The sequence below is a fragment of the Cydia fagiglandana genome, chromosome 5 (genome assembly GCF_963556715.1).
Source record: "Cydia fagiglandana chromosome 5, ilCydFagi1.1, whole genome shotgun sequence".
Classification (NCBI taxonomy): Eukaryota; Metazoa; Arthropoda; class Insecta; order Lepidoptera; family Tortricidae; genus Cydia; species Cydia fagiglandana.
The window spans coordinates 11,232,241-11,244,397 of record NC_085936.1 but is presented as its reverse complement, the minus strand read 5'-3'; the positions used below and the strand labels follow the sequence as shown (position 1 = coordinate 11,244,397).

At 35.9% G+C, this 12,157-nt stretch overlaps 1 protein-coding gene and 1 long non-coding RNA gene across 5 annotated transcripts in view; both read right to left on the bottom strand.

The window, feature by feature from the left end:
* LOC134664486 (uncharacterized) overlaps nucleotides 1-12,157 on the bottom strand; it is a 469,507-nt gene that overhangs the window by 94,552 nt on the left and 362,798 nt on the right. The window lies entirely within an intron of this gene.
* Nucleotides 7,118-12,157, bottom strand: part of LOC134664465 (disks large homolog 2-like) — a 69,163-nt gene continuing 64,123 nt past the window's right edge. For 2 of the 4 annotated variants that reach the window (XM_063521131.1, XM_063521128.1), the window contains 3 exons: nucleotides 11,212-11,455; nucleotides 10,370-10,539; nucleotides 7,118-7,177 (listed from right to left, as the gene is read on the bottom strand). In XM_063521131.1, the coding sequence (XP_063377201.1) occupies nucleotides 7,174-7,177; nucleotides 10,370-10,539; nucleotides 11,212-11,455 (418 nt within the window). In that variant the 3' untranslated portion in view covers nucleotides 7,118-7,173. Of the gene's footprint in view, nucleotides 7,178-10,365; nucleotides 10,540-11,211; nucleotides 11,456-12,157 lie in introns of those variants that run through there. The other 2 variants (XM_063521129.1, XM_063521130.1) reach the window with 2 other exon arrangements.

Here is a 12,157-nt window from a genome sequence, read left to right as displayed (position 1 = left end):
AGTTGTGACATCGTCGGTTTTTTGGAATCTATTAACTAGTTACTAGGTCGCAATAGCGCGCGTTTGTTAGTTCAAGTTACGAGCTCACAAACGCAAACTTTTGCGACCAAATTTCTAGTTAATAGATTCCAAAAAATGGACGATGTCACAACTCTCCTCTGTCACAACTCACCTCGGTCTCCCCTACCTACATGCATACCTACTTGTATTTAGGAAAAAAAAAATATTATTGTTTAATCGACATCTTTGTCATACTAACCGTTTGACCTTTTACACAAATGATACAAATTAAGAAAAAAAATTGTTCTGCACTTTCTGATAGATCGCTCAATGTAATTATTTTTAAGATCATTTTGTCTGGCTAAAAAAGAAGAGATCAGATTAGAAGTTTATGTATAGATACCTAGTTCGACTTTATTGCCATGTATACAAACAATGTACCATCCTTAATAGGCAATTATAACATTGTTGTATGGTATAGTAGACTAGAGCAACTGAATTGATATATTAGTGCCGTAAACATACTCTACTCCTGATAATAAAGTTATTATCATCATCATCAGCTCGGCCGAAAGACGTCGACTGCTGAACAAAGGTCTCCCCCAAGGATCTCTACAGCGAACGGTCATTTGCTGCCCTCAACTAACGGTTTCTCGCGACTTTAAGCAGATCATCGGTCCATCTATAGTTCGTTTTTTAGCATTAGAAATAAGGTCAAACAATCTTGATGTGTGTGTGAAAATATACAATAGCATAATAACTTTATGTTGCAGCGTGGGAAGGCCCCAGACTATAGTAGTTCGTTTTTTTAGCATTAGAAAGAAGTTGCAAGAAGGTAAGCGATCTTGACGTGTCTTTTAATTGAAATACACATTTTTATAATAAATTACGGCAAATATATAACAATTATGAATCTAATAAGATCATTTATACTCATCTGCTTTCATAAGTAATAGTTTTTGATTTTTAAAAAGCGTTTTTCAATTAAAAGCCATGTCAAGCACGCTTACCTTCTTGCAACTTCTTTCTAATGCTAAAAAAACGAATTATAGTCTGGGGCCTTCCCACACTGCAACATAAAGAGCATAAACTTATTATGCTATGGTATATTTTGCTACTTTCGCCGCTTACTACTACGAGTATTAGTTGCTGATTGTATACTTATGTATTGTATGTCACCCTGTTATTAGTTACAAACACCGACAACGGAACACGATAGCGGTGGACCCATTTGCAACTTCAGCGCATTGTGAAACCCACAAAGGTCTGCAGAAAATCGTTCGCTTGCCTTTCACAGGCAGTGTTAGTTGCTTTTTGTTTTACGTGTATACAAACTGTGCAGTTATTATATATAGGTATCTATTGTATGACTGTATGTTCAATTTATGTAATGACAAGTTGGTACGAGTAAGTTCTAAGTACCTATGTAAAAAATAAAACCTTTCTTGTTTGGTCATATTCTTCATTACAATAGGATCGGTTACAGGGTCCTACAAGGTCTAATAGAAATAGTAAAAACAACTTTACGTTATCAGTGTCATGTATTCAATTTCAGTTTTTACCGTAACATACTAACATTAAGTTTAATATCACAGTTGCGAAATTAATTTACAATCATTTCTTTAATTTTATTTTATTTACAAAATGACTTATAAAGTATTTATGTTCACTTACTGTATCTACGCCTTACGACACAGACACTTAACTTACAATTTACCAAATTCTCCACGTTCCTAATTTTTTACAAAATTGTAACGCCATTATGTTATTTCAACAACAGTTTTGCTATGAACCTAAAGGGTTATAATAGTTAAATAAATCTAAGATGTCCTTCAGAACATGAAAAGTTAAGTTAATTAAGTTTCCCATCCACAGTTACCCATTGATCAACCAAGAATAAAATTCATGTGGAAGTCAAAAATCATATTTTTACAATATAATGCCTTGTTTAGATATAAAACTGCAAATATGTAAAGGGGCCCACTGATTAACAGTCCGCCGGACGGTATCGGCCTGTCAGTTAGAACAAAATTTTGACAGTTCTGAACAACTGACAGGCCGATACCGTCCGGCGGACTGTTAATCAGTGGGCCCCTTAATAATTAAATTAAGACTTCAATCAGCAGTCTCAATATTTTAGACTTTACGAAACACGAGTAACTACTAAATGAGTTAAACTTCAAAATTAGTTTCATTCAATTAGTAGGTATGTTTTCTGTGACACATTTTTTATACAGCACTATAATATACCCTTTAGTCTTTTTTTTATGTCACACATTTTTGCAGTTTAAATTCGAGACGCTCTCAGACACAAGAGCGTATTGTTGTCTAAGCGCATTATAAATGTATAATTCTATAGTTCGTCTTCTTTTAGCATTAGAAAGAAATCCACAGAAGCAAGCGTGCAGTTTTTATCAGGTTCGTTAATTGTTAATAATTATTAAATTATCTAATGTAGCATGGTCAATACATATAATTTACTTCAAATTATTACCGCTAAAAGTACCGAATTTAGAACCACAAACTTACTTCTGCGAAGTTCTTTCTAATGCTAAAAAAGGACTATAGATCAAGGTCATAATGTTATAGTCATGATATCAGTGAAAGTTTTTGCAATTCTGGTGCACGGCTTGACTTGATAATGATATTAATAGACCCTACCTAAATTATCTTATAAAATATTTGTTATACATTTTTTATGATGCTTTATATTATACAATTTCATTGAATGATTGTATAAAACATTTTTAATGAGATACAAAATCTGTACACATATAATTTTTTGTCTTAAAAATATTATTTATACTTTTTAACATACACACCGCGTCACATGAATAAGACCAGCATATTTTCCTTTGCCATCAAAGATATAAGACAAAATATATATATATAGTAATGGTACGTATAAACATCTTTAGGCATGTGAAGTTTAACTATAAACAATCGAACTTCTTAAGACTCAGCGAGTCTTTGTGACAATCCTGGTAGGTAATTATGACGCGTCACTTGAATACGACCATTAAATAAAACACAAAAAAAATTGATATTAAATAATATTTATTTAATAAAATGTTGACTAATAATTAATACTGTGTCCGTTCTTTTGGATTAAATCGAAAATCCGAGATGGCATAGAATGATACAAACTTCTTATATATTTAATTGGTAGTTTGCTCCAACACTTTTTAATACCCTTCTCGAGTTCTTGCTTGTTGCTATATTGTTTACCATTCTTATAAACTTCACGTGACAACCACCCCCATACATTTTCTAGTATGTTTAGGTCGGGGGAGAGTGATGGCCAGTCGAGAACGTCGACATTTTTTTGTTGAAACCATTGACGGACATCATGCGCTCTATGAATGCTGGCATTATCATGTTGGAAAATGAAATTTCATTTTTTCGCAAATCATGAAAATAGTAAGAATACCCGTCGGGGCCATCCAAATTAAATTTTTTTTCATCACTAAATATAACTTTATGCCACTCTTTGGTCCAGTGCATTTTGTTTCGTGCAAACCGAAGACGTTCCGTACAGTGATGCTCTTTTAAACATGGCTTTCTCTTAATTTTCAAACGTTTTAAATGGGAACAATTGCGTATAACCCTTTGAACAGTCCTCACAGATGCTTCAGTTCCAACATTATGGGCTATTTGTCCGGCTGTTAGCGTAGAATTCGACGCTTCGCGTAATATTGCTCGGCGCTCTCTTTCAGTTGTAGCGAATTTGGTACGGCCTTTGAATTTCTTACCATAATTTTCAGGATCGTCAAGAAAACGACTTATCACCTGGTGTGAACGCCCTATTTTTTTCGCGATTTTTCTTAAGGAATAGCCCTCTTCGCAAAGAATTTTTATTTTTCCTATTTCCTCTAAATTCAAACACTTTTTCCGACCCATATTAAATCAAAAAATATTATATCGTTACTACTCGATGTTGTTCACTTCAAATACGCGTAATACGTGCACTCTATGTCGTTTTTGTTTTGCAACTGAGGCCGCGCGGGGGGAGGGAAGTCATTGGTCGTATTCAAGTGACGCGGCACAATATTACCAACGTAAGCGTCGCTCGCGGTCACGCTGGGCGGTTAAGTTCAAATGTTTATAGTTACACTTCACGTGCCTAAAGATGTTTATACGTACCATTCTTACATATTTATTTTATCTCATATCTTAAATAACATAGAAAAATATGCTGGTCCTATTCATGTGACGCGGTGTGTACCTTATAGTGAAATTGTTTTTTTTTATACGCTGATACAATGCATAATTTATTAAACAAACATTTATTTTAACTCAGATAGCTTATAAATTATCTGGTCACGAGGAAATAGAGATCTAAATTAGTAAACTTTCAGTCTGATTTGAACTTTAAGATACGACAAAAATTTGATAAAGATACGACATGGATCGGATATATGTCAATATCAAAAGTGTCAATTTTTGAAGTACCTATCTTAAGTTCGAATCAGGCCGTTTATTGTTAATAATATTTGAAAACAACAATTGATATACCTACTTACATATATTATTGAAACTGAAGCAACACACGTGGTAACGCGACGGTGACTAAAACAGTGATCGTATTATAAATAGACAGCTGTCACTGTCGCAATGCGTAGGTGTCAAATACGCATGTTAGAGAATTGACATATATTAGACGTGAGACAATCGAAACATCATATACAACGTGTTTTCTGTAACAGGAGCAATAAATTAAATTGTAGGCTGTACTTCTCAAACTAACCAACATTTGGACAGCGACTTTTGAAAATAACTCATAGTTTGATTTTTATTACACTTTAAAGTTTATTCTAAGACGCAATGTATTGCAAATTTTGTTATGTTAAAAGCGTGACAAGTAACGTCAAACACACTGATGTCAGCGTACATTGAAGGCAATATTTATTTTGTATGAAAAAGGGGAAGTCTAAAGGATTCATAATTTTTAAGTTGCTGAACAAATGTTGGTCAGTTTGAGGTGTACAGCCTATAGTTTAATTTATTGCTCCTGTTACAGGAAGCACCCTGTATGAACAGCCGGGCTAGCAAATGATTGACGCGACAGTATCTCAGAGAGATAGACTACCCGTCTCTCTTTTATTAACATAGTTAGAAAAAGACGGGTAGTCTATCGCGCCACGAGAAACTGTCGCACCCGTCATGTGCTAAGCCTACAAGCTACTATAAGGTCCGTTTTTCCCCGTGTTCGACATAAATAATATATAACCCCTCAGCTGTGGGAGATGAATATGGCCGCTCCCCCTCATCTGTGGCAGCCTAAGGGGTCTGCTCCACAGACAGGGTTTCTAGATTCACGTGCAAGTGGAAAATTGCAATTTATTCTGTTTTTTACAATGTGTAGTCTATAGTTTGTATTTTTTCTGCCCTTTATTTAATTATCTAACTGCTACTTAAAATTACGACCATTAAACTAACATAAAATAACTGTACAGTCGAATTCAAATTATAGGTACCGAAATGTATCTTTCATTTTCTATTGTAATAAAAAAATAAACAGTTTTTAGGCGTATCTGTTACTCTAATTATGTACATAATGTAATAATACACATCAAAAAATCATAAAATGTCAGTCTTATCAATTAAATACACGATATATACCATTTGAAAACTTTATTGAAATTATGTCTGCCCTAGAAATGGCGCACGTAAATAAGTTACTAATTACATGCATTGTGGAGTCCTACCACACCCTATGTAATAATTTTATACATAAATAAGAAATTTAAGTTGTAAACTATCTGTGGCCAAAGTAATAGTAATGCAGGTGCAGTAGTTATATGGTAAAAAATGTTTAAAAAATGCTTTTATTTATTCATGCACCATTGATAGCCCACAAAATGTTTGAAAATCACAGCAACCAGCAGCCTTAATCCAAAGAAATTCCGTTTCTCAGGGTATTAATGAAACAATATTTAATAATAAATAATCGCACTTGTTCTTATTAAACAAAAAACATCTTAAAACTTGATCTGAAAACAAGACAAATATAGACCAAATCACATCTATATGGTTTGATTAATATGGACGTACCTAGACCGTAAGAGCAATAAAGGGATATTTAAGAATGTGTGAAGAGTAACACCTAAAATCTTAGTAGCAATCCCCACCACCATCATTATTATTATCATCATCATCATCATCATCATCATCATCACTGTCGCCTAGTACCCATATTAAAAGCTTTGCATAATTAATTTATATTAATTTTTTATACTCGTCAATCTCAGTATAAAGACTTCATGGACCAAACTATAATCTTACAAATTAAATGTCCAGCCCTTGTTATTATAGCCTATGTGGAAAGAGAAGTATCGTAGAATTAGTTAGTAAGTGGAATGTCCATGCTATGCAAACGTGCGTTAGTAACATGACAGCGCCGTCTGTGGCGACAGCCTGGCAGGTGCTCGTCCAGTCTGTTGCGACAGCCCGAGAGGTTATATGCCGACCATTATTTAGTTTGATAGCTATTATTCACTTTAAATAGATTTTAAACTAATTTCATTGTATTTAATATAATCTATATGAACTACGACATATTATGATTGTTTTGAGACATAGTAAAACTTATAAAAATAATAAGAAACCGAGTAAGAAAATTTCGGCTATGACTTGGCATGTCATTTCTTCACACCTTTAGCACTTATATTATTCTAAAAACACACACAAACATAATATTAACAAAAGTTTACTGACATTTCCTCAGCTTTTTAACGGTTTCACCATAAAAATCCAAAATTTTACTATAAAAACACGTAACATCCTACTCGTCACAGTGGCTGTTTTTGACTGACGAAAGTTAACGACTTTTTCAACCGTTGAACATTCAAATGTTCGCTTGCTAGCTGTCTTGCTTCATTCACTCCACGATTAAATATGTCAGAGCGAGTTAAACATATGTTTCACTGATATTTTACCTTAAGTTTAGGCGCAAATTATGCGAACCTGGCAGGTTGAGCCACAGATAAACCGCCAATTTTATGACCGCCTGAAAGGCGCTCCCACAGTTGAGGGGATAACAATATTTACAAGACCGAATTACTAAACTGTTACGTAAATTTAAATAAATTAAGTGTTAATAAAGTACCTGAATATCCCGTCCGTCGAATTCCACTTTCAAATAGTCGATTTCACAGCCATTTATGTCACCAGCTACCTGTAAATTCCAAGATGTTAATATAGGTAACAATAAAAAATATACTAAAAAATGTTTTAAAAAATATGTTGTTCTTCTTGCAAATATTTTTTTTTCTCTAGCCTACTTTGGTGTCTGGGCAAAGGCAAATACATAATCACGCCTATTTCCCGGAGGGGTAGGCAGAAACCACGGATTTCCCCTTGGAACGATCCTGACGTATCTTTTGCAAATCTTTATATATAATAATTATAATATACTGTATGTATCAGAACGATAGGCAAAGAAAGAGACCTAAACATTAATGGGTCTCTTTCTTTGCCTTTCGTTCTGATACATAACTGTATACATTTCTAGTCACGTTTGTCGGTAAAGGGTTAAAAATTATGTATGAATCCAATCATTTTAGCATACCTAGTTGCAAATCCGCAAACAAAAGAGACTATCAGAACGAACATATTCCGTGGGCACAGGTGTTATTATGCATGGACTGAATATTGAGATACAAAATAATACATGTAACAGCAGTACTGCGTTGAATAATATCCGGGTGCAGCGCGTCCAACTAGTGCTGCGCGGTACGCTTACGTATAAATACCTACAGGTTTAGATTTCCATTACCTTGTTGTACCTACATTTTTCAGAGGTTTATCTTTATAATATGATATATGAAACATAATACAATTTTTTTTAAAGCTGTGGTGGCCGAGTGGATTTGACGTCTGACTTACAATCCGGAGGTCGCGGGTTCAAATCCTGGCTCGTACCAATGAGTTTTTCGGAACATAAGTACGAAATATCATTTGATATTTACCACTAGCTTTTCGGTGAAGGAAAACATCGTGAGGAAACCTGCATACATCTGCGAAGAAATTCAAAGGTGTATGTGAAGTCCCCAATCCGCATTGGGCTAGCGTGAGGACTATAGCCCAAGCCCTTTCGCGCTCTCATGCCTGTGCCCAACAGTGGGACGTATATAGGCTGAAAATATTATATTATTTTGTATTCATGTCCGAAAGTAAATTCTGTAAATGTAGTGCCCAAAACTGTAGTCCATCTAAAGGGTCCTGAGCTACAATGTTACCTATCAATTAAAAAACAAATATTTATAAGAAAGAGCCCTTTATGCCTACACGGGTACAAAATGCGGTTTAATGTAATAAGAAATTCTCTACCAGTAAATCACAGCGTCAAATAGAAAAATAGAAATTATTGTTATCGTTTTCTATATTCCTTTATAATCGGAATATCTGGATTATATACCTACCAGTGGCGGCGCGTCTATAAAAGCAGATTCCCACGGGCTTGCCTGTTTTTGGACGTTTTAGCAGAGTTGTAAAGGAAATATGTAAGCCAAATTAGCCCCGGCTTGCCTATGGATATGTTTGACGCGCCGCCACTGATACCTACAGCACATCACTGTTCAACTGCCCTTTCGCATGTATTTCAACGTCATTTTACTCTGTTTTCCATGGAAATGGGACATGCTGGTTGTGCTCATTTAGTTCTAATAGTGTATTGACAGCGAGTTGAACGCTCGTGAATAGCCTGAATAGTGATTTAATACTTTACTTCGCGGTAAACCCTAATGGACTATGCGGATAAATCAAGCAAGATTTATTCGCTTATGAAAATAAAAATATCGTACGCGGAACTGAAGTTATCTAGTTATTTAATAATAATAAGAAGCAGTTTGCTGGATAATTCGAAATTCTTGGGCTTAGCAATGTAGGTATCTTGGGCGAGCGTGTATGAGGAATGTCATGAAAGTAAAAGAAGCAGAAGAGGTATGTCAGGATCGTAGCAAGTGGAAATCCGTGGTCTCTGCATACCCTCCGGGAAATAGGCGTGATTATATGTATTTATGAATGTATGTATGTAGTTATGTACATATGTATGTATGTATTTAATGACCAAATGCTTTATAATTATCACCTCTGTTTCTTTTCTTGGACCTTAAATACAATTTAGTTTTTATCTAGATCTACTTCGATAAGTATAATACGTAACTTTTTGTATCGATTCGGGCCAATATTTGAAACTCCGATGTAAGCTGGTTTCCTCAAGGATAGACTTCGCTCGCCTAGTGTACTAACCCGGCCAAGTAAAGGAAAGGCACATACCTTATTCCTTTAAATTACGAATCTGTATAGTTCATTAATATGTTTATGTTAATGGTATTTGTTATAAATTGACTTTAATGATGTGAATACAGTTAGTTGAATTTATATAAAGCTTTAAAAACTTTAGCAACTCCAAATCTAGTTTATTTAAATCCGCGGAAGCTTATCTTATATTATAATTACATTGGAAACTTTTGTATGACACTTAATTTTGAATGGGGTCACACGCACTGATCCTTTGCGCTCGTATGCTCGTGTCGAGAGCTTAATATCTATGCTAATTATATTCTGATATTATACAGCGGGTTCTAATCGCTGTACTTAGCGAATCGATACCAAGTGCTGTGAATAAGGTCGCCTTCGTTAATCCTAATGGAGGTAATCATATAATTTGGCTTTTCTATTAAGTGCGACTTGAAGGCAGGTAGTGATTTTGAAATGGGAAATGTGATTTTCCTAAATATAGTTCGTTGATAAATGAGAAAAGTTTTATGTTTGATTAATGCCGTTTTTATCATATTTCCTAGCTTGTACGGTTGTTTATCGGATACTTGCTGGTTTATTGGAAATTTACAAAATGTTGTTAGAGCGTACAGAATCATTTTTTATTCAACTTATTTGCGAGTTTTAATGTAGAGATTGTTAGGTATGTGTCCTGTGTTAGATACATTTCTATTGTGGGGCTGTCCATTACGTCTTCGATTTTTGACAATTTTTGCCCCCCCCCACCCCTAAAATCATCCAAAACTCATGCTTCGAATGACCCCGTTCCTCCTACATTATGCTACCGTTATCCGATGTCCAGACCACCCCCCCCCCCCCCCCCCAATTCCCCAATTCGAAATGACTTAACACACTTGACTGTAACAGGACTATTTGGATTTCGAGATCTACGTTAGATATCGACTAGATGTGACTTGGATATCTAAGTCATAACTTGTCGAAATCGTTCAAGAGGACCTCCAGAATCGCGGAAACGTCAAATTTGACATATATATCTTACAAATATCTTTAAATTTTCCATATCGTAACTTGTTGAAGTCTAGTAGAAATCTAATTCATTTTCCGAATCGAGCCGGTAAATGCCTACCTTGGGTATACAGCGTGTAGATCAGGATGCACGGGCACGTGGGTAGCGTGGCGGTGCGCGTGCGGCGACGCGGCGGCGGCGGCGTTGATCGCGCGTATGCGTGCGCGCAGCCGCTCGTACTGCTCCGGCTGGTACTGCGCCGCTATCGACACCGCTGCGCCGGAGTACTGCTGTGAAAAATATTACGTTCACTACTCTACAGCCTTTTCTTACTCAGTGTTTAGTTTACTAGGACAATCCAAGACAATCGACCAATTTAATTAATTTAGGTACCTTTCCTGGCAAAAACGGGTACATATTAGAAAAAAAAACATCGACAAACCTGGTGTCGATAAGTATCATGAAGTCAAAGGTAGGATAAATACATTTAAGAAAATATTAATTCGCCGTAATTCACTGAGAAGTGATAAGAATACAAACCAAATGCAAATAATTGACATTCTCCTAGCCTACCAAGTTTTCCTAAGAAAGATAAAATTGAATCTAAACAAAATGGCAACATTTGTATTTTCAACACCGATGGCTTTAAAGTACTATAGAAAAAAATACTAAATATCTCGCATTGGAATAAACTTTACCTTGTATGTAACTTTGTTAAATACATTATCAAATAATATAATAATTTATTAAAAATAAGTCTTATTACATTGCGCTACAGCGTTTAAAATAGTACAATATCCTTGCAATATTTCCTAAACTACTGCCACTTAAGTTGGACTTCCGAGCAATGCGGCTCTGACGTAACGGTCGCAGCGTTAACTGACGCAGATTCGCTTCCGAGCAGCGCGACTCCGACGACAGTCGCAGTTGTTAATCCATACCTTATTCCATATTCTAATTACCTTCAATGCCGCTGCAGCCTGTTCATGCGTGGCCCGCGTCAAGTCCCGTCCGTCAACGCTCAGTATCCTATCGCCTCGATGCAGCATGCCATACGCTGCCCCGCCCACCGAAACTCCAGACACGAAGACACCGCAAGCATCGTCTTCGACACCGCTCGCCGTGTCAGCTTCCCCGCCTAGGCCGCCAACTATGTCCATACCGAGTCGGGACCCGGAACGGACTAGTCGGACCATTCGCACGCACCTGGTTTGGGTAAAACGCAATAATTATAATTTATTAAGTACACCACACTAGACTTGTTCTCTTTTCCTATAAATCGTGCTACTTAACTATTGTAAAATCAATGGCATTGGTAGCAACGCTCGGAAATGTTTACTTTATTATAGCGAAAATATTACGGAAAGTTCTGCACGATGGAGAAAGTCAAATACAAAAAAAAATAAAAAATCATAATTTTTCTATTTAAGCGGCCAGGAAATTGTATGAAAATTCATAACTGTATTGATTTTATTTTATAATCTGTCACACAACATCGTCAGTAGAAAAAGGCTTGACAGGCTATATTATTCATCGACTAAAAATAATGCAAACAACAGCCGCTTGCATATTTCCGGGCACAGTTACAAAAATACTAGACCTGTTACAATATTTTAGGCTTAAATAGTACATTGTAGGAGAGGACGGAAAATCGCTAAAAGATGGACGAGTGAGTTCGAGGGCCGACACGTTAGTGGAGGCCCTCGAATAATACGAGTCCATCTTTAGCGTTTCCGGCCGAGGCATTACATAGTGCTTTTCACGACTACTGCGAGGAAATAAGAAAACATTTGCATAACTATAAGTACTAGCCCGCGATTTCTCTGGTAGCAAATTACTAGCCACTGCCTGTACTGTCTCTTGAATTTCGGTAGGCGTAAGAATATCATTTTCTTCACTAGAAGAACT